At 38.3% G+C, this 23,697-nt stretch overlaps 1 protein-coding gene across 1 annotated transcript in view; it reads right to left on the bottom strand.

Moving 5' to 3' along the window:
• Positions 1–288: 288 nt before the first annotated feature.
• Positions 289–23,697, bottom strand: part of LOC121860776 (DNA helicase MCM9-like) — a gene marked incomplete at its 3' end in the record, with an annotated part of 37,323 nt that continues 13,914 nt past the window's right edge. Inside the window, 3 exon segments of the mRNA XM_042358145.1 lie at positions 289–329; positions 10,136–10,314; positions 16,700–16,796. Of these exon segments, the coding sequence (XP_042214079.1) occupies positions 289–329; positions 10,136–10,314; positions 16,700–16,796 (317 nt within the window).

Genomic DNA, 23,697 nt, shown 5'->3' on the forward strand with positions numbered 1-23,697 from the left:
GCAGCCGGTGGCTGAAAATATACACTTACATTACATGTGTGCGTAAAAAAAAAAAATAATAAACTGATTAAGAGTTGTAATGTGGCTGAAAAAACACAACATTTGTGTGTGTGTGTGTGTGTGTGTGAGTGTGTGTGCAGAAACAGTTTCAAACTCTAGTTCTTACCTTTACTAGAACACATGTTTACACTGAATACACATGAAGTCCTTGATATTCAAGCATCTTAGCAGCTAGAAAAGGAACAACTGTTCCAGAAACACATAAAAGTCGCCTAACATCGCAGTAAAGGGGACAGCATGGCGATACAGCTCTGGACAGGTTGGCAGCCCTAAAAATTAAAAACAAATAATAATACAATAAAGCTAAAGCAGCAAACATATGAAAACGGGTCCCATAGATTTGACAGCCTGTTAGTAGCAGTGTAGATATAAGACACTGGTGACTTAAGTCTTTTTTCATTACAAAGGAAGTACTGTACTGTAGTATGGACAGCATTGCACTCTAAAGCCTTCACTTCCACAATTGTTAAGTTTAGTTCCATTCACATATTCACTTAGCTGCCACATCCTTAATAAACCCATAGTCTACACATAATGTTTCTTGGTTAATATTTTGGCAACATGACAATCACTAAAACAGGAAGCTACTAATAATAATAATAATTACAGCACAGTAAAGCCTCCGATAACGCACGGTTCTACTAACAACGATTCATATTAAAACCCTGGTTAATTTAGGACCCAATTCAATTTACCCATTATTTTCTTCAGATTTACAATAATTAAAAAACTAAAATAAAATTATATTTCATATAATAATAACTAAATCCTGATATATAGTGAACCTCACTTACGCGTCAATTGAACCCACTAAGGCCCAAGTAAAGTGAACAACATAACATGGGATTAATTGAAATAGAGACCGCTGACCCAGACTCACTTTTTCCGACACAATACCTATGTTCTAGTAAAAATAACATCTTAATTTTATGATGGAACAACACACAATTAATATTTAAGAGAAATAAGAAATACAGTCGCCATTAATGTCCATTCAAATAATGGACTTAACTCCTCCCTCTTTCTCTCACTCCGCTGGCTCTTCCTCTGAGAAATGTTTGGGGAAAACACTAGATTTTAAGGTATAGTAATAAATAATACCTCAGACTAAAGTTAGGATAATATAATTGACATTGCTGGATTCCTTGTAAGACCAGGAATATTTTGAATATAAATGTCATATATTTTGCACAAAAGATAACATATTTACTCAGAGTAAACAAAATACTTAAAGTAGATCTAAAATTTGTATGTCTAATGCAAAATCTATGATGTTTATATTCAAAATGATCATCAAATTGTAAGAATTCCAGCAATGTAAATTATATTCTGGCCCGGTAATTTGTATGAATTTTATGAGCTAAAACAAATATCTTCAATAAATAAACAAAATATACTTACCGAAATACTATCTGTCAATCAAAATACCCCACCTCCCCCCTCTTCCCACCTGCTCCCTGGGTCCCTCCCTCCCTCCCTACCCCTCACCCCCACCTTCCCTCCCTACCAGAGAAATGATTGGGTTATAACAGTATATTTACATTTTTAGTAATAAATAATACCTCAGACTAAAGTTAGGATAATATAATTGACATTGCTGGATTCCTTGCAAGACCAGGAATATTTTGAATATACATGTCATATATTTTGCACAAAAGATAACATATTTGCTCAGAGTAAACAAAATACTTACATTAGATCTAAAATTTGTATGTCTAATGCAAAATCTATGATGCTTATATTCAAAATGATCATCAAATTGTAAGAATTCCAGCAATTTAAATTATATTCTGGCCGGATAATTTGTATGAATTTTATGAGCTAAATAAAAAAATTATACTTCACCCGCGTATATGAGTAGATGCACCGCGTAAAGTGGGAATTCCGGTTCTGGCAGGTTACCGTGTAAATGTAGAAACGCGTAAAGTGAAACCGCGTAAAGCGAGGATTCTTTGTATTGTACTGTATTCTGTATTCTTAAATTTCATATGCTAATTATGTACAACAAATGCGTAGAGTTATAAGATAAAGTTGAAAACAGGAAATGATAAATGCAGGAGAGTGTGAGTGTAGATCATCTGACTAACAGTAGCCTTTGCACCAGGTAAACAAAGCAGAGTGGATTTAGGATGATGCAATAACTCATCAAGGGTCACCCAATGGATTATTTTGGGAGATAGTGGTCTCCAGTTATAGAATGGAAATACTGTACAGAACTGTATATGTATTACAGTACTACAGTAATATCTTTATTATAGATGATGACTTAGCATTTCATACAGCTCACTGTTAAATCACAACCGGTTTCTCGTAAGAACAAGTATAAAATTATGACTGAGCTCTACCTTGTACTGTACTATACAGTGATATCTCCATTAGCCAGAACAATTGGTGCAGAACACTTCTGGGAATGAGAGATTTCCAGGCACCGAGACGACTCTCTCAAAGCCGGAAAAAATCCCTCATCCCTGGAAATTTTCCGGGTAACAGAAAACTTTTCTCAAATGCTCCAGAAATTGCTCATTACATCATCTCTCGAACCCGGAAAAATAACCCCCATCTCAGGATTTTTTTGGAAAATGCGCCTGATTTTCATCTCTCAAACCCAGAAAAAAATCTCGCATCACAGGAAATTTCCGAGTACAGTAGGGTCGGGATATATAGCGACTTTATATAAAAAAAATTTTATATCGTGGCTACCAAAATTATCGCAATTTTCCTATACAGCTCCTCGACTTACGACGGGGTTAGGGACCCAAATCCAGGTCGTAAGTCGAATTGGTCGTAAATAAAAAATGCGAAGATAATACATAGAAAATCTAAAATGGGTGTCTCTTTTTCTTCTCAGCACCATGAGAACTCTCACTTTTAAGCTTGCCAGCCATTTTAAAGTGAATTACAAACAAAAATTTTGTCAATACACGGCGCAATCACTCACGTCGGGACTCGAAAATACGTCGTTTTAAAAATTTTTGGTACGACTGGGGCGGTCGTATGTCCGGGTGGTCGTATATCAAGTAGGTCGTAAGTCGAGGAGTGGCAGTATATAGCGATAATTTTTTTTTATTTCACGAGGGAAATCATGCAGGAAATATTTCAAATTTATCACGACTACCAAAATTATTGACATTTTCCAATATATAGTGATAAATTTATTTACAGTAGACTCTCAACTTACATGGGGCTATGTTCCTAGGTCTTCACACAAAGCCAAAAACAGTATAAAGTCAGAAACACTCCTAGAAATCCCCTAAATCACACCAAAAATACGAGTTGAATTTATTTTATCTCCCATGCAAAATATATGACGTCTATATTCAAATTATTCTCTGTCTTACAAGGATTCCAGCAATGTACAGTAATTTATATTCTGCTAACTTTAGACTGCACCATTTCATGTCAAGTTTAGTCACTTTTATTGGCCTCCAGAACCTAACCCTATTTTCCCCATTGATTACATGTAATTATATATCGCGATGTAATATACAGTAGGTTCTCAAATTTTGCGAGTTTTTAATTCGTTTTTTATTTGGACACAAAAAACTACACAATTTCAAATTTCGACGGCGGAAACTCGAATTTCGACAGGTTTGAGCGGCCCGCCAGATAGTTCTTAGTTGTTTGTGGCGCTAGCAGCGCCATTAGTTCCTTCCCACCCATGCACTGAGACAGCCAGAACTTTATCTCTTGGTGATCTCATGTTCAGACGCTCATTTCGCGCCCTTGATATGGCAAGTGTTGAGCCAGTAGGTGGTGGGGGTCAACCTGGTGTGAATGGGAACCCTCCTAAGCGTCCAGAACCGCCAAAGAGCCAAAAGGGAGTACAGAGTTGACAAGAAACATGCAAAATATAGTTTGGCGGACAAGGCGAAAGTTGTGGAAAACAGGTACTCTCCGACTTACATCCACCAGCACTTACGACCGCCTCAGTCGTACCAAAATGTGGTCAAATAATGTATTTTTGAGTCCCAAAGTCAGTACACAGACAAAATTTTCATCTGTAATTCACTTTAAAATGGCTGGCAAGCTTAAAAGTGAGTGTTTGTGGTGCTGAAAAGAAAGAGACCCAAATTTTTTATTTTCTATGAGTTATTTAAGCATTTCCGACGACCATTTCGACTTACGACCTGGATGTCGGTCCCTAACCCCGTCGTAAGTCGGGGAGTACTTGTATATCGAGAAAGGGATGAAGACCAGTGAAATTCGGCGACTAACAGGTGCACCTGAAAGCACAATAAGAACACTGAAGCAAAAGAAAGGGACTATAAAATAACAAATGAACATTGGAAAGAAGTATTTCGGCACCCACGAATGAGTGCAGACACAAGTGAATATCGCAAAATCATTGCAATAACCGAGGCGTACATTAGCAAGTGGTTGAGCAGGAGAGTGAAGGAGGATGCCAGCGTGTCCGAGACAGAGTTGCGTGAGCAGGCCAGAGTGATTTACAGTGCAGTGCGCAAAAAGGAAAACCATTTCATCTTCCCCCAGTTTCAAGGAATCTGTTGGCTGGCTTGCTAATTTTAAGAAGCAGTGTCAAGTGAAGTTGGCGAAGTATCATTGTAAAATTGCCTGTGCAGACATTAGTGGAGTTGACTCATTTCCAGCGATTGCAAAGCAGATTGTTGAAGATGGTGGTTATTCCTACGAACAAATATACGACTGTGACGAAACTGTTTTTTACTGTAAAAAGTCCCCTACTACAAGTACATGCACAAAACAGAGAAACAAGCAAAAGGCACCAAACTCGCAAGGGATAGATTCAGTGTGTTATTCACTTGCAATGCGTCAGGTTCGCATAAAATGAAACCTCTTGTTATTCACAAGTATCAAAAACTGCATGCGTACAGGAATCAAGATATGAATAAGCTTAATGTGTATTGGGAGAAGACTGCCAAAGGTTACACGGACAAAAATCTGTCAAAGAAGTGGTTTGAGAAGTATTTTATCCCTGACGCAAGGGCACACTGTAGGCGTAAGAACCTAGAATTCAAGGTGTTGTTATTCATGGACAATGCGCCTGGTCATGCTAGGTATTTGGTAGACTTCCACCCCAACGTACAAGTGTGCTTCCTTCCCTCGAACACAACTTCAGAGATACAGCAGCTGGATCAAGAACTGATAGCCAATGTTAACCTCATGTACTACCGCACCGTTCACAACCATGAAACTGACAGCCAAGTTGAACTGTTACAAATTGCTACAGTTAGTGATATTGAGAGTGAAGATGAGAACGAGTCCGTCACCCTTAAACCGTCTGCCACACCTGGACCATCTTCTGCCACCCCTGCCCATATCCTAACTATTAAGCAATTTTGGAAAAAATTTAATATTCACAATGCTGTTGACACAATGGCTGATTCGTGGCATGAGATCAATGTTCCAACAATCACACATGCTTGGACACCACTCTTCCCTCATCTCAAGGTCGAGTGTGGAGGTGCCTCAGGTGCGCAGCAGCTAGACAACGGTTCACTGTTAGCATAGATAGTCGAGTCAGTAAGGAGTGTGGGCGCTGAATTTGCTGAGGTCATTGAGGACACTGTTATGAACCTTGTGACTTTTAATTCTGAGGAAAACATAACTAAGATGCTTGAAAATGATTCTGATTCTAGCTCAGACGGAGAAGGACAACCGGAAGTGATTGAAAAATTGACCATTGTCAAGCTGGCAAAGATTCTCGCAGTGCAGTGACATGAAAGAATCACTTCAGAAATTCACTCAAGATGCCCCTGAACTACAAAATGCATTGCTCCACCTTGACAATCTCAATGATATTCTCATGGCAATTTACAACTGCAAAATTAGGGAAAAACAACAGTCTGTGATAACAAGATTCTTCCGACGCCGCCAGGATGTAGCCAACGCAATCCAGAACATTTGAGTAGCAGATGGGGCCGAGGATGGTGCAACGGCAGATGTTGAACCACTCGAGAATGACTTAGACTTTGAAGGATTTCTGGATGTGGCCCAGGATGGGTCACATCCAACTAACCCACCTCTAGCCTCGGAATCAATCCACCATCCACCCAAGCCCATCATTGCTGTGTCTTCAGTTTGTGTTTTTTCTGTTAATAAACTTTTTCTGTGTTGTTTTTAGTTTTTATTTAACTTTATCTGTGTTATTTTCGTTGGTTTATTAGGATGTTGCTTTATTACAGGTGTAGTAATTCGCCCAAAAAAGTAGGGTAAATAAGGCAATATTTAGCCAAACATCAAAAGTACCAGACTCAAATTAATTTTCTCCATAGGAAGTTGTATTTAAATTTGGAAGATTTGAATTTTGCGAGGTTTTTAGTCTAAATAGGTGTCCAAATATGAGAGCATACTGTATAGCGAACATCCTCGGACCCTATCTCGCGATATATCCCGACCCTACTGTACGTACTGGTCACATTTTCTTGGAATTTTCCAAAAAAATTTCAATTCCGGCTATTGCAGAGTTCCAGGTTTAAGGGATTCTGGCTAACTGAGATATTACTATATTGTACTGCATATAATTCACTTATTGTAAGATGTAGACATTAGTGTTATGTTGACGCTGCCTGGCAACCCCTGGTAGTGGACTGTCTGCAGCGCCAGTTGCCGCCTGTCAGACTTGTAGCATGGATCTCTACATTAAAGTTCTCAGCCGCTACACGGTGTTTCTCCTTCCCTTCAAGAAAACACCTAACACTTATTTTTCTTTTATAGCATTTTAAGACGTTTTGGGGAGGAATTTTTTCTAAGAGCATACCTCAGCTTTTATAATGAGTCAATGGGAAAATATGATCCCATTTACAAAAAGTCTTAAAGGATCAGAAGTCTTTCATAAATTATGGAATGCCTGTATAAAAACAGTAGCTTCTCTGGAGTGAAATTTTTTTGTATATAAGTGTAACTAATCTACAGGCTGTTCTGTATATTTGCTTAAAATACACCTGTATAATAAGTAAGCAGCTATCAAATAGAGAGGTATGTACTACCACCTGGGATAATGTGTTGTCTAATGGTTGACCCTGCTGTCATAAAGCATCACAAAAATTTTTACCAAGTCCCAGGTTGCTGATCTAACTTTCTGCCTCATTTACACACAATTGCAGGGTCTCAATTGTTTCTCTTACTATTGACAACACAACATACAGTATATAACTTCTTTCCTCACACAGCCAAACTGTGGAATGCTCTGCTTCTTCTGTTTCCATACTCTTACAATCTGTCTCACTTCAAAGAGCTAGTTTTCCGGTACCTTTACGGTGTAGATTAATATACGGTAACCCTTTTCTCTTCTATTTTTAATTTTGTTTTAATCTTATTTTTTCACCCCCTCGATGACCTGTGCCTGGGTGAACTATTCCCCGTAAAAAAAAAAATTATTTATGGAAGTTGCAAACACAAAGACTGATGTGTCATAATAAGTAAGATTTCTTCATCCTGCAAGCCTTTTACCACAGCTACACAAGACAGAATCAATAACAAACTTTGAGTCTCTATTCAATTCATTTAAACTGACAAACAAATGACAAACGAAGCTTTCTTGTGGTTCTCTCCATCCACAAAAAGACCCCAAGATAACCCTCTGATTTATTTCTGCTGCTTAAATAACCCAGCATCACTGCTACCCAAACCTTGTCAAAAATATGTAAGGAAAACAGTGGCACAAATCTTGCAATTTACTGTACAATAACAATCAAAGCAGCCTCACCATTAATATGAGTAAGACTATGTGAGGATAATGGAGGAGTTAATAAGACTATGTGAGGATAATGGAGGAGTTAATAAGACTATGTGAGGATAATGGAGGAGTTAATAAGACTATGTGAGGATAATGGAGGAGTTAATAAGACTATGTGAGGATAATGGAGGAGTTAATAAGACTATGTGAGGATAATGAAGGAGTTAATAAGACTATGTGAGGATAATGGAGGAGTTAATAAGACTATGTGAGGATAATGGAGGAGTTAATAAGACTATGTGAGGATAATGGAGGAGTTAATAAGACTATGTGAGGATAATGGAGGAGTTAATAAGACTATGTGAGGATAATGGAGGAGTTAATAAGACTATGTGAGGATAATGGAGGAGTTAATAAGACTATGTGAGGATAATGGAGGAGTTAATAAGACTATGTGAGGATAATGGAGGAGTTAATAAGACTATGTGAGGATAATGGAGGAGTTAATAAGACTATGTGAGGATAATGGAGGAGTTAATAAGACTATGTGAGGATAATGGAGGAGTTAATAAGACTATGTGAGGATAATGGAGGAGTTAATAAGACTATGTGAGAATAATGGAGTTAATAAGACTAGTTAATAAGACTATGTGAGAATAATAAGACTATGTGAGGATAATGGAATAAGACTATGTTAATAAGACTATGTGAGGAATAATGGAGGAGTTAATAAGACTATGTGAGGATAATGGAGGAGTTAATAAGACTATGTGAGAATAATGGAGGAGTTAATAAGACTATGTGAGGATAATGGAGGAGTTAATAAGACTATGTGAGAATAATGGAGGAGTTAATAAGACTATGTGAGGATAATGGAGGAGTTAATAAGACTATGTGAGGATAATGGAGGAGTTAATAAGACTATGTGAGGATAATGGAGGAGTTAATAAGACTATGTGAGGATAATGGAGGAGTTAATAAGACTATGTGAGGATAATGGAGGAGTTAATAAGACTATGTGAGAATAATGGAGGAGTTAATAAGACTATGTGAGGATAATGGAGGAGTTAATAAGACTATGTGAGAATAATGGAGGAGTTAATAAGACTATGTGAGGATAATGGAGGAGTTAATAAGACTATGTGAGAATAATGGAGGAGTTAATAAGACTATGTGAGAATAATGGAGGAGTTAATAAGACTATGTGAGGATAATGGAGGAGTTAATAAGACTATGTGAGAATAATGGAGGAGTTAATAAGACTATGTGAGGATAATGGAGGAGTTAATAAGACTATGTGAGAATAATGGAGGAGTTAATAAGACTATGTGAGAATAATGGAGGAGTTATCTTCATATCAAATACTATACAGTGTGTTTCAGTGACCCCTGTTGTAAGCTCGTCTTCTGCTGAAAGCTCTCACATGAATGCATCTTGAGTAAATTGTATGTATATTATGTATGCTGTATGTATATTATGTATGTATATTATGTATGTGCTCCATTTATATACAGTACATTATTTATTCAGCCTAGCTAGCAGCATGTGACAATGTATTTACCATGTCCCACACGCTTAATTAATGTGCCTGGCGACAAATGGAAGCTGCTAATGTATCACTTGCCACATGTCGCCTGAAAGGCTAGTTGACCCCCCAGACAGAGTAAGGAGCGCCACCTTCCTTGTGTACCTTCGTTTATCCAGTAAATAGAACCTACGAAAACTCTACAGGTGTTTGTGTTCGCTCCTGTAGATAGAACTTGGTACCCAGAACATATACATAAATAACCTTCTCATACAGCTTATCCTTTTATTTTCAGTCATATTACAAATTACATACAGTACAGTATTGTATTTCTTCTCTATTACTGAAGATGTTACATTAATCATGATGAACCATAAACCATAAGAGGCCAATCATATGAGAATATAATACTGAATCAATAAACAAATAAACCTGATGAATGTGGCAACACCTGATCAGCCCCAGCCTACTTACACACTCAAGTGTCTTAGTTCTCAGCAGGCCGATAACAAATCTCATTAGACCACTGTACAGTAATTAGTAAGTGTGGTTCATTTAATAAGATTTTTTTTTATTAATCTTCCCCGTATCTTAAAAAATTTTGTTTTAAGTATTTCTGGTGACCAGAGCATCACAGAGTCCGAAAAAAGCAAATTCCGAGATATTGAAGTCTGATTTATCGAGGTTTTACTGTAATTCTAAGTCAATGCTTCAAAAAGTATTGGAATCTTACTACCTGTATAAGGAAAAAGTGGCACCATATAAAATAAAATAAGAAATTCAAACTACAGTAAGCAGTACTGTGAGGGAAAAAAATAATAATGAAGAAATAGTAACCTACTGTATGCATTAAAGTGACAAATACTGTATAGTATGTCAACAGTTTGGCATGTTACCTGTTATTCTAGCATGAATATTAGTCTTCATACTGAGGTCTTCTTTCTCCCCTTTTACTTCATCCATGACTTTTAGAGCAGCACGTAGAAGCCCCATATCCAGAACTGGTAAGAGCTTCACTGGTGAGGCTAAAAGTGATTCTGCTACCTCTACATGTTCTTCAAACAAAGTCAGGAAACTGAAAACAAAACCATTTCTTAGATATACAGTACAGTATAAATTTTAACAAAAGTATTTAATTCTTTACTAGATAGTTTTGAGCATCACATGATACTTATAAAATCCACAAGAAATAAACGCAAGTAATGATTGTTTGCTATGCATTTTTCTATGTCCAGCTACCATTCATTGATGCCTCAAGTGAACGGAAAAGAGTAAATGACCCATGCCAATGTGATTATAAAAAATGAAATAAACTATACTATACTAATTCTGAGGACTGTGTGACCTAACTAGGGCTAACAAATAAAAGAGGTTTAGCATATCTGATGCAGCTGCATGAACAAGCATGAGAGAAAGTTTTGCTTCTATTCTCCCTTCTCAGGGCAATGGTTGCAGTGGGATGATATACTAATCATTTATATCAGTACCAGTAACTAATGTTTGGTTTCCCAGGTCAATGGTTTCATGGAGTTAGAGGAGACTGTAGACTCAGTAACCAATAACGTTGTTGAAAAGCGCAAGCAACTGCGACTAAATTTGAATACTGATGATGTTCAACAGTTGCTGGATTTACACTCACAACGGCTTATGAATGGGGACTTGATTGAATTAAAGGTCAAAAGGTCACAGACGAGGCTGAAGCATAAGTCTCTGAGGTTCAAAAACCCAAGAGATTCACTACCAAGAAAATGGCAGTAATTCAAATTTATAGAGGATGGCCAAGTTCTCTTTGAGGAATAAGACTGCAACTCTTCAAGGTTAAAAAAGATTTATATTGGTATGAAAGATACACATGCCTGTCATAAGAGGATCTTTGATGACAGGATGAGGGCCTCCTAACATGAATACATTGAAAGACATTTAAAAAAAGTTGAAAGGGAGCCACAGCCAACCCCATAAACTTCATCACCAGTACAGGTGCAGTATCTCTAATACTGTATCAGTAAAACCTACTCAAAACCCCCATTCACCATCCTCCCCTCCCCCATCATCATCTAATCTACCCACCTGGGATGAAACTCTCCTTCTGTCAAGTAAGTCTGCACTAACACTCAAGGTATGTAAAACAACTTGATATATATTTAATGTTACTTAATCTCATTTTATGCTTTACTAATTACAGTCCAGTATTTATTACAGGTATTTAAACTAAAACATTCTTATCACTCAAACATTGTAACAGCACCATTTGTATTATATAAATATTCACCCAAATGTATAATACTTAAATGTATAATACCCAATTATTCACTAAGTTATTCAACAATGACTCAGTAGTTATTCATGTCACACATGCTGAGGTCTATAACTTCATCAGAGGTTGAGCCACAGGTCAAGATGATTTTGCAAATACCTCGCCCGCTCCTCCTGCTCTCACGCTCTGAGAGAGAGGAGAGAGCAGGCAGACTAATATCATTTGTTACCCAGTGAACACCTCACTGAAGCGGTTCTCCTATATAAGTGCACTAAGACACTTCCCCAAGTAGAGAAGGTACAATATACTCTCAACTGAACTAAGTACTTGTGAAACTATATTTTTCTACAATAAAAAAAACGACATTGAGCATCACATTGCTAAATGTTTATCTTCTGCAAAACAAGAGAGAACAACGATGGATCCCGCTCCAATCTTAGAATACCTGAAACCGGAACGTCCAAGGGATACAGTTGCGATCAATTTATTACAACTTCCAAAAAGCCATCAAGGCTCTAGTTACATCCTTGTCTGCATTGACCATTTCTCTAGATTTGTGGTACTAGCACCATTGCAGACCAGGTTGGCCGAATCAGTGTCTCATGCATTAGTCACTCATCTAATCTGTCCATTTTCTACACCTAGAGTGATACTCTCAGATAATGGGGCAGAATTTAAGAATTAACTCTCAACTGCAATATGTCAACAATATGACATTACGCAAGCCTTCACAACCGCCTATCATCCATCCTCAATTGGGTTGGTCGAGCGTACAAATAGAAAAATTCTTGAGATTCTCCGACATGTGGTGAATCCAATGCATAGTTCGTGGGAGGACTGACTTCCATTGGTTGCAGCATCCATCAATGGATCTATAAATAGCTTTACAGGCAAATCGCCATACTACATAATTTACGGTACCGATAAATGCTTGCCATATGATTTACTAACAGGAATTCCAAATCGTGTGTACAACATGGATGACTATGCCAAGAAACAAATCAATGTTTTCACGAGCATCCATGAAAAAGTACGAAAACACTTAGCAGCCTCACGTGCTGAAATGATCTGCAAGCAACATAAAAAAGCTAAGCCTATAAAATTAGAAATAGGAGACAAAGCAACGATAAAAGCGCCGGAACGCATATCAAAACTCTCGCCTAAATTCACAGGTCCATACGTGATTAGAGCGAAAGAACATGGAAACAAATTCCAAGTAGTTGAGCCAATGTCAAATGTTACTGATATAGTACATGTAAATAGGATGAAAAAAGTCAGCAGAGACTTAGTAGGGACTCCTAATGTCAGTCAAGTACAGTGGTCCCTCAGTTAACGAATTACCTTCATAAGAATCTTCATTTCGGTTAACGAACAAAAATTCGGTTAACGAAATTCTTACGAAAATTTTTCGACATGCTTTGGCTTGCTCACCAGACGGAAGATTAGTCCGCCAATACAGAAATCGGTTCTAGGGCTTACATTCGTTAAAATTGGAGTAAATATCAAGAAGGTTGTGCTATTCAATAATTTTCCAAGTTTTATATTAAATTTTTTTGTCATTTTAACACTTATTTAACATAATTGCAGTACAGGGAACTAATTTTTGGTGTGCCAATCAGCCACTTCACTCACCCACCAAGGCCTCAGTTTGTATCTCAGTTCAGTGGAGGAAACATCTTGCTAGTGGGTCTCTTGAACACAGAGTATTTTTACATGTTTACAGTACAATTATTGGTCATTCTGAAATATATGTTACATATTGACAATATATAGTGCAGTGCAGTGTTGATTTAAAGAAAATAATCTTGAATTACACCAAGTGAACTTAAAATTTTATGGGTGAAATGACGGCATCAAGCATGGGGTGATTTCTCTTCCACCCCCACTTCCTTCTCTTCTCCCTTCTCCTCCACCCCCACTTCTAATTCCCATCATCATCATCATCATCATCAACCAGGAGCCTTCTACATACACACCTCAAAGTAAGTGTACTTTACTGCATTTTTTTTTTACTTTGTATGTAATTTTCGGTGAGCTGGAACCAATTACCCAAAATGCCATTGAAACAATGGATTTGGTTAACAAAGTTTACGGTTAACAAACGACCTTCTGGAACGAATTGTGTTCGTTAACCGAGGGACCACTGTACTGTACATCCTACTAAAACTACAACAGTTGCTCAACAAAATCATGTATAACGATGGACAATACATATCATCAAAAACTATGATCAGTAAACAAAAATTTTTAATTATCCTCGTCTCTTTCAGATATGGCTTGGATATCACTACTCCTGTTGGTCTGGAGCGCGGTGACAACAGCCGCATCCCCATCAGATGTCGTCAAACCCGGAGTTTTAGTTGCCCCACTAGGCAAAGTATTAGTAGTACAAGACGTTTTAACTGTTAAGAACGAGCTTCATGACTTAATGCGCATGCCAGTGTATCTGAGGTCAATAACTGTCCACATTAAACAGCTATGCAAACTCTGCAAGATCTCAAACAACAATCTACAATCTCTACAACACTCAGTCAGACCATCTCTCTTCAGAACGACCGAATGAACAGTCTACTCAGGCGAGTAAATCCCTTTGAGGGAAAGCTCCCTATATCTCCTGAAGACATCGAGAAGAATGTACATTTTCAGTGGCGTCAAAAACGTGGTCTGTTTAACTTTGTAGGGTTAATAAGTAACACCTTGTTTGGTGCGGCAACTGCCGAAGATGTGGCTAAATTAGGGAATAAAATGAATGAAGTTTCAGAAGCAGTTAGGAAACAAAATAGGGCCATTGAACATTCCTACAAGGCAGTACAAACTCTGACCTATCATAGGAATGCTATTGTTGATGAAACTAATCAACTAACATGCATTGTCCAGGGATTCACACGGTCAGAATCTACACTGGAATGGTTACTCTGCTTCACAAAATTTTTGCATGCAACTGAGGCCTCGGTACAAGCTTTCATAGAAACCAACAGTAGGCTCATAGCTGATCTAGTGAATGCAGGGTTAGGTCATGTTGATGCACAGTTGTTGCCAGTTGGTCAACTTATTGCCAATTTGCATATAGCTGAAACTAAATATCATCTAACTCCTATCTTTCAGGAGCATGAAGTGGAATATTATTACCCCTTATTAGAGGGGTGTGAGCAGGGCTGGTACTTGATACATTAAAAAAATTCTGTATGTATGTAAGCATTTTTGCAGCTTAATGTGGGAGTTGTTTAATATTAGTGTTAGGCTTGTAGTCCCCCGAGGGGATGGAACTTTGTCAGTCACTGGCTGGCCTTGGGAGTAGGAGGACATCTCAGTTTGTCAGTGGTGGATACCTTTTCAAATACAGTTTAGTTGAGTATTATCTATTCAGTGCTGCTCTATTATTATTTATTTTGTGTAAAGTACGATCAATAGTGATATTACAAAGTAGTTTATGGTTTATTTACTGTGCATATATTAGTGGCTTATTAAGGATTATATTTATTCTTTATTCTCTTGATTTAATTTATCTGTTCATGATGGAACCTACACACTTATTATGGTAAACTTTTATTATTAAATTTTATTTAACTTTTCATGATATGTATAATTCCAAACCTTCACTCCTGAACTGTTGGGATAAAGAGGGCTGTTTGGACCCAGGAACAAGATGTGCTTAGTTGCCAATTTGTTTTTTCTTGTGCCATATGTGCCCTCATTAGTATATTAATCTTTAAAGTAATTCAAGTTGATAAGTTATGGCATAACAATTCACATATTATTTAGGTTCATTTGGTATCAGGTTAATACAAATTTTCATGAAATAATCAATTTTCCCCCAAAATCCCGCACTCAACCCCAGATAGGCCTTTTTGCTGTAAGACTCCAGCACTCACCATCTCTCAAGCACTGCTGTTGTCACTGCTCAAGAGGGCTGGTGCTTACCACAAAATCTGTCTTTAGCACTTTATAACTAATATTGTAGTGTATTTATCAGAACTTAATAAATATTAGTGTAGTGTATAATGCATTCCAAGTGCCCTGGTTTATTCATTGATCAGTTGTCTAAGTGCACAAGGAGCCAAATTGAGCCACCATGTATCATTCAAAGGTAATAAATAATGTTGTTATGAACATAGTGCATCTCCACATTAAATACCATACAGTACTGTACAGTATCTTACACTGAACTATCAAGGGGCATTACTGTACATGATGGAATACATACACAGTACTGTACTCCTCAGTTCATTCATTCTTATCCCCAATGTATAACCAAGACCCCCAGTAAATAAATATTAGTACAGTACAGTGGTCCCTCGGTTAACGAGATTTCGGTTAACCATTTACCTTCCATAAGATTCTTAACTTCGGTTAACGAGCAATCCCTCAATTGACAAGTTTTTTACGAGCCGACTTCAACATGTTTTCGCTTGCATTTGGCAATCCACCAGCTGTAGTATTAGTCCGCCAATACAGTAATCGGTTCTAGGGCTTAAATTCCTTTCTATTTTAGTAAATATCAAGAAGTTTATACTATTCAATAATTTTAAAAGTTTAATATCAACTTTTTTAGTCATTTTAACAATTATTGAACATAATTGAAGGTAAAGAAACTAGTTTCTGGCGTGCCATCCAGCCTGTTAACACACCAGACAGGCGTTAGTCTCTCTCTGTTTTCAGTGGAGGTAACATCTTGCTTGAGACTCTTTTCAACTAAACGCTTTTCTCTGTGTTTCCAAGCAAATTATTGGTCATTTTTAAATATATTTTACATATTGACAATATATTATGCAGTGCAGTGTTGATTTAAAGAAAATAATCTTGAATTACACCAAGAGAGCTAAAATTTTATGGGTGAAATGGCGCCATGGGGTGACTTCTCTTCCACCCCAATGCCTTCTCTTCTTCCTTCTCCTCCACCCCCATTCTAAATCCCATCATCATCATCATCATCATACAGGAGCCTTCTATATACACATCTCAAAGTAAGTGTGCTTTTCTACCTTTTTTGTTGAATTTAGGCAATTTTCGGTGAGCTGGAACCAATTACCCAAAAACCCATTGAAACAATGGTTTCGGTTAACGAGCAACCTGCTGGAACGGATTGTGCTCGTTAACCGAGGGACCACTGTAACTGTATTATAGTACAGGTACAGTATTGTATTATTAATTACAGGGCAGTACATGTACTATATGAAAAAAATATATACAAAAACAAAACACATACTTTACAATGACTGAATAGTGTTCATCTTCATTGTCAGCTTCCATTATTGTAAGAATATCACATCGGTGATGCTTCAAAAAATACACTTCAAACACATCTGCAAAAGAACCATATTTGTGAGTATACAGGTAATTCCCAAGTTTTCAGTAAACAGTATTATATTGTGCATGACAATAAATGCAAGGCAGTTTACATTCAATAACTCTACAAGATAAACCATTAAACATATCAGCCATCCTTCACTCCTCATTACACCATCAGCCCTAGGTACAGTCAGCCAAAGATCCAGCGACCCCTCCCTAAGTCTTCCTGGCAATTTTACCTGGTAATACTTGGTAAAGTAAGGTTGTATGTGAAGATGATTGTGATTGGTGGATCTATTTTCGGTTGCATCACTGTCAGGATAAATATTAAATAATCCAAAGGTAGAATTATTATAATAATAAAGTATTCATTGTTATTTAAGATCATGAGAAGTTTCCAAATATTCATATATTTGGCTAAATAATGTAGAAATTATATTAATGAATTGGCAACTCAACTACAACGAGGAACAAGGACTGCCACAAGATTCTCAGATCAAATTTTCTTCATTATTTAAGCAAATATAAGAACATTTGGAAACCTCTCATGGTCTTAAATAACAATGAATAGTTTATTACAGTATAGTCTGCACTTACGCGGTCAATTGAACCCGTGGAGGTCAACGTAAAACAAGAAAAGCGTAAATGAAACAATAGAACATATGGGATTAATTGAAATAGAGACTGGGCCGACCCCCCAAACTACTGTACACTTTTTCCGACACAATACGTACGTTGTAGTAAAAATAACATCTTAATTTTATGATGGTATGCACACACAATTAATATTTAAGAGAAATATCAATAATATTAGGTTTTTTAACACTTACGTTAGTAGAAAAGATGGCTGCGCATTACTCTTCCACAATAGCTCCGGACCTCCCCAAGAAGTCGTAATCACTAACGGGTACTAGAGTTTTGGATCAACGAGCCAAGCTTGATCTGCGTGGCACACGGGGATGGGGGGTTGGTTCCGAGGCAGAGGGCAGAGTAGTTGCCCTCCGGTGAATCACTTTCACTCCTCGCTGAGGTTTGCAGGGCCTCCCTGACAAACCCCTCAAAGTCCATATCCTCACTGTCACTATCACTGACTTGGGCTGGCTGTGGTTGTGGTGGGTCGCGGGCGAGGAAGTCCTTAATACTACGTTGACGCCTAGCATTGATGTTGTCGAGATAGATCTGGATATATGGCTCCATAACTTTCGACAGATGGTTATTAGACACTTCATACCGATGCTTGTCTGGGTAGTTGTCAAGGATAAGCTTAATTTTCTCCCCCAACTCGATGATCTCCTTCACACATTCATGGCTTGGTCCAGGTAATTCAAGGTTTTTCTCGGGTGGTGGGGGTCCAGCGGAAACCATTGTGAGGGGAATAGCGGGCACAAGAGAGAACTGTATAGGCGGAATGAGAACAATGAGACTGGCCTGGCTAGGTCAGCGACTTCTAGTGGCAGGCACATCATGTTACATTAGACCAATCACAGCTAGCGGCGGAGGGAATGCGTGGGTGGTAAGGATGCGTGGCCCAATCAGTCTGATATGTCACATGACGTCAGCGATAAAGTAAGAGTGACCTAATGTGCACCACTCACCATGCTGGTTCCCGCGTATGGTCAAGAATGGACCGCGTGAGTAAAAAATGGCGCGGCGGTCTGGACCTCTCCAGCCGCTCGCCGCGTAAATGATGAAATTTACCGCGTAATAAAAACATTTCATTCTGGCAAGGCACCGGGTAAATGACCAAACGCGTTAACAAAAACTGCGTAAATCCAGACTATACTGTATTATAAAAATTCTACCTTTGGATTATTTAATATTTATCCTGACAGTAATGCAGCCAAAAATAGATCCACCAATCACAATCATCTTTACATACAGCCTTACTTTACCAAGTATTGCCAGGAAAAATTGCCAGGATGAGACTTAGGGAGGGGTCGCTGGATCTTTGGCCGACTGTACCTAGGGCTGTTACCTCTAAGGTCATCTTTGAGCTCGCAACAAGAATACGTTACCTTGACTTTACTATTTTACTTTTACTCTTATCCTCCTTGCCGCTGATTCGCTTATTAGCCAATCTTTGATTTCAAAATCACTTTGCCATAGTGAAATTCAATTCCAGTTCTGTAATTCAAGAAAGTAAGGGAGGACAGTATCAGAATTGCCTGGCTACAGGTTCCACTGGAAAATAAAATTTCAGAATCAATCCTCCATTTCAAGAAAATAACCTTAAACCAAGAGACTCTTGCAATTAAAAGCCAGTTAGACAAGTGGGAGGAGGTGTTGGAAAATCCCCAGTACAGGGATTAGAGAGACAATCATTCTTAGGAAAATCAACCCTTGATTCTCAACTATTCAGACCAGGAAGGTACTACAGTATAAATTCCCACTCTTCCCTACCTTACAGTTCTTCAGTGTTGTCCTCCAAGAAAGAAATAACCCTCAGTGTTCATAGCCCCAGTAATTAGATTACCAAGTATCTTTCTACAGATTGGTCACATGAGATTGTCTCCCACTCCACTGACTTCAATTAACCAGCAACTTCAGAAGGATTTTCTATTGAAAAACCTCTTTCTTTGACCTCTACAGTAGAACATCCCCTATAAAAAAGATTGTTACCAGCAATATCATTTTAACTTGTTTACATGATATGAGATGCTTTAAAATAGATGAACAAACCAAAATGACCTACCCTATGATGGAAGTACCTGTATATTATTCTAGGGTAGGTTTGGTAAATTAAGTTAGGTTGGGTACATTTTGGTTAGCTAAGTACTGTACAGCAAGGTTTGGAAAGATTGCTGGGAAGCATTTGTCAACAGAACTGAAAACAGGACATCCTTAGGTGAGGCAATATATTTACTAACCATAAAAATTATGAAAAACAAAATGACAAAAACTGCAATTCCTCCACCTGTTGGAATATTCAATAGGCAAAAAAAAAAAAATTTATATTTTTTCCTAAACGTGCACTGGTGAGGACAAGTCAGTATTCCAGAGTATTACCCACTGACGTTGTACCTTTAAGTAAATTCTACTTACTAAGAGAGTTTTGATGCTTTTTTACTTTTACATTTATCCTCTTTACCACTGATCGGCTCATTAGCCACTTGGGCGGTCGGTCACGTATCTGATACGCACTGTTGGCAGATATTGGGCAAGCACTAACTCCTGAATATATCAGAACCTGCTCCAGTGTTGGTCAAGTCTGGCCTTGAATGAGCTCATACTCAGTGCCGTAACAATGCTCTCTGGTAGATTGTTGCAAGAGTTCACAATTCTCACTCTGAAAAAGTTTGCCCTCACAGTTTTCTGAACTTCTATCTTCTTCAACCTTGAACTGTGACCCCTTGTGGGGCAGACGTCCACCAGCTCCAGGTATGTACATTCAACCGCGTAGTTCCCCGAGATGCTTATACACTTCAATTAGGTCACCTCTTGCCCGTCTGTAGTATAAGCTTGGCAAGTTCAGGCGCTCCAATCTCTCTGGGTAACTGAGGCTCCGTAGAGCAGGCACCAGTCTGGTGGTCCTCCTTTGGACATTTTCAATCAATTGACAGTCTCTCGCATACCTCGGGGATCAGAAGGGGTGACAGTACTCCAGACAGGGAAGCACCTCACTCTTGAAGATCTTGACAAGTGACAGACCATCCAGATATCTAAATGACATTATAAGACCCTACTAGCTTCGTCGCCTGATTCACCTTCTTCTCACAATGGCCCGAGGACTTACGTCCATTGTCAACATACACACCCAGGTCCTTTTCACATTCGGTCTCAAATAATGCAATCTCTTCATCCTGTTGGGACATGTGATACTGTATACTACCACACTGAGTTTACATGAAGAGAAGTAGAGATACTTTATTAAAAAATATGTTGACAAATACAGTGATAGCCCCGTTAGCTGGAACAATTGGTGCTAAGCACTTCCGGGGATGAGACATTTCCGGCTAACCGGACGACTTTCTCAAACCCGGAAAAATCCCCCATCCCCGGAAATATTTCCAGTTACTGGAAAAACTTTCCGAGTGTCTCAACTATGCATCTTGCACAGACAAACACTAGCCCACATCTTCAGAATGTTTCTGTGGGCTGGGAAGTTTTCTAAGAGTTTAAACTAAAAATCTATATGATATGGTCGTGAATGAAGCTGTGTGCAAAGACTGGTACAGATCCTCTCCGACTTACGACCTACTCGACTTACGACCACCCGCACTTACGATCTGCCTCAGTCGTACCAAAATTTGGTCAAATTACGTATTTTCGAGTCACAAAGTCAGTACACAGACAAATTTTTTTTGTAATTCACTTTAAAATGGCTGCAAGCTTAAAAGTGAGTGTTTTGTGGTGCTGAGAAGAAAAAGAGACACCCATTATAGATTTTCTATGTATTATTTAAGCATTTCTGAATTACAACCATTTCGACTTACGACCTGGATTTTGGCCCCTAACCCCGTCGTAAGTCGGGGAGGAGCTGTATTTTCCACTCCCTTGGAGCTGTGGGGGATTAATGGGTCTCTTGTAACTGACCTGACCTGACACAATGTCAGGTGGAGGTAGGGTGGAGTATAGGTGGTCTCATATTATTGACCTGATACAATGTCAAGTCACCCATTGTCGGGTGGGGGATTAGTGGGTCTGAGGACCTGAAGATGTCTTAAATAAACATGAAAGTTAAACACAGTATTTTTTATACTTACACTTATCACATTGTATCCATTTAACATTACATTACAAAAGATTTTAAAATGTGGTGTGAGAAAGCAGAAAGGTGTGGGTGATTAGAGAGATGGAGTGGTAACATACACCAGTGTTGCCAAGCAATAAGCTCCTCAACAGCTGATCTTTTAATTCACCACCACGTAGTTAACCACGCATAAATTAATGTCATGCAATATGAGGGTGTGTGGGTGTGATGTTGTGGTATTAATTAATAAATAAGCAATATTGCATCGTCAATGAGAGTCGTTTGAAGAATAGCAGAGTACTGCAATTGTCACTACTATTCATCAAACTACTGTACTGTCATTAACAATACAATATTGTTTGTATTTATTATTCATTAAATAATATCCCAACACCACATCATACACATGCACATCATCTAAACATAAGAAAAGATTGGACCAATACAGTCAGATACCGGCGAGCTAACTAATAACGACGGAGAAATGAGCAATAATCTGAATAAATATTTGTCCACAGTTTTCACCACCGAAAATTTAAACATGATACCCGAGGCACCGACTCTATACAGAGATAGTGAAGAAAATAAATTAAGCGAGATAGTAGTGACTAATAACGATGTTAGTAAGCAAATAGACAAACTAAAGCCTAATAAGTCACCAGGTCCCGATGAGATATTTGCCAGAGTATAAAAGGAATGTAAGGAAGAGCTTAGTATGCCCTTAGCAAAGTTGTTTAACATGTCCTTAAAAATGGGTGCAGTACCAGAATCCTGGAGGATAGCGAATGTAATACAGAAGGGATATACAGTAGATCACTATCCTCTAACTACCGTCCAATTAGTTTAACATCAATTGTAGGCAAATTACTGGAAGCAATCATTTCAAACTCTATTCGAAATCACCTGGAGAAGCCCAAGTCGATCAATGATTCCCAACATGGCTTCACAAGCGGGCGTTCATGTCAAACTAATCTATTAATATTCTTTTCATCTGTTTTCGAATCAGTGGACGAGGGGCACAATTATGATGTGGTATATCTAGACTTCAGCAAAGCCTTCGACAGAGTACCTCACGAAAGACTAATAAGAAAAGTGGAGGCTCATGGCATTAAATGAGATATTCTAAAATGGATGACAGGACAGGAAACAGAGAGTGAGCATTAACGGCACTAAATCCGATTGGAGCAACGTCACTAGTGGAGTTCCCCAAGGCTCAGTAGTTGGACCATTATAATTTATTATACCATACATAAACGACATAGATATCGGCATAGACAGCACCTTAAGTAAATTTGCTGATGACACTAAAATAGGGTTTGTAATTAAATCTGTTGAGGACTCCGCAAAACTACAGAAAGATCTAAAAAAAATTTTTGAATGGTCTGAAAAATGGCAGATGAAATTCAATGTGGACAAATGTAAAGTACTCAGTATAGGAGATGTAAACAGGGAAACCAGATACCAGATGAACAACGATGTTATTGAGAAATCCAACTGTGAAAAGGATTTAGGAGTAATGATAAGTAGGAATCTCAAGCCAAGTAAACAATGTGTATTTGCTCCAAACAAGGCTAATAAAGTACTTGGGTTCATACAAAGGAGTGTTAGTTACAAGACTAGCATGGTCATCCCAAAACTACAGTTGGGTCTCACATTACGCGGTTAATGTAACCCGGAGGGTACCGCGGAAAGTGAGGAACGCGTAAAGTGAACAACATAACATATGGGATTAATTGAAATGGAGTCCAGGCCGATCCCCAAACTCCACTTTTTGACGACACATAACTATGTTGCAGTAAAAATTTTATCTTAACTTTATGATGGTATGAAAAAACAAGTAATATAGAAGAGGTTAGGTTAGGAAAGATAAAGGTTAACATAGGAAAAATAAAGGTAAGGTTAGAAAACTAAAAATTATGTGGAACACTTACGGTAGTAGAAGAGATGGGTCGGCATACGGGGATGGAGGCTGGTTCCGAGGCAGAGGGCAGATTACTGGCCCTCAGGTGAATCACCATTACTAGGTGAATCATCATCACTGTCACTTACAGTTGTCAGGGCTTCCCTGACAAATCCCTCAAAGTCAACTTCACTGTCACTATCACTGGCTTGGGCTGGCTGTGGTGGGTTGCGGGTGAAGAAATCTGTTATGCTTTGCTGACGGCTGGCGTTGATGTTGTCGTGATACACCTTGATGTACGGCTCCATAGCCTGCACCAGCCGGT

The sequence above is a fragment of the Homarus americanus genome, unplaced genomic scaffold (assembly GCF_018991925.1).
Source record: "Homarus americanus isolate GMGI-L3 unplaced genomic scaffold, GMGI_Hamer_2.0 scaffold40248, whole genome shotgun sequence".
NCBI classification, from domain to species: Eukaryota; Metazoa; Arthropoda; class Malacostraca; order Decapoda; family Nephropidae; genus Homarus; species Homarus americanus.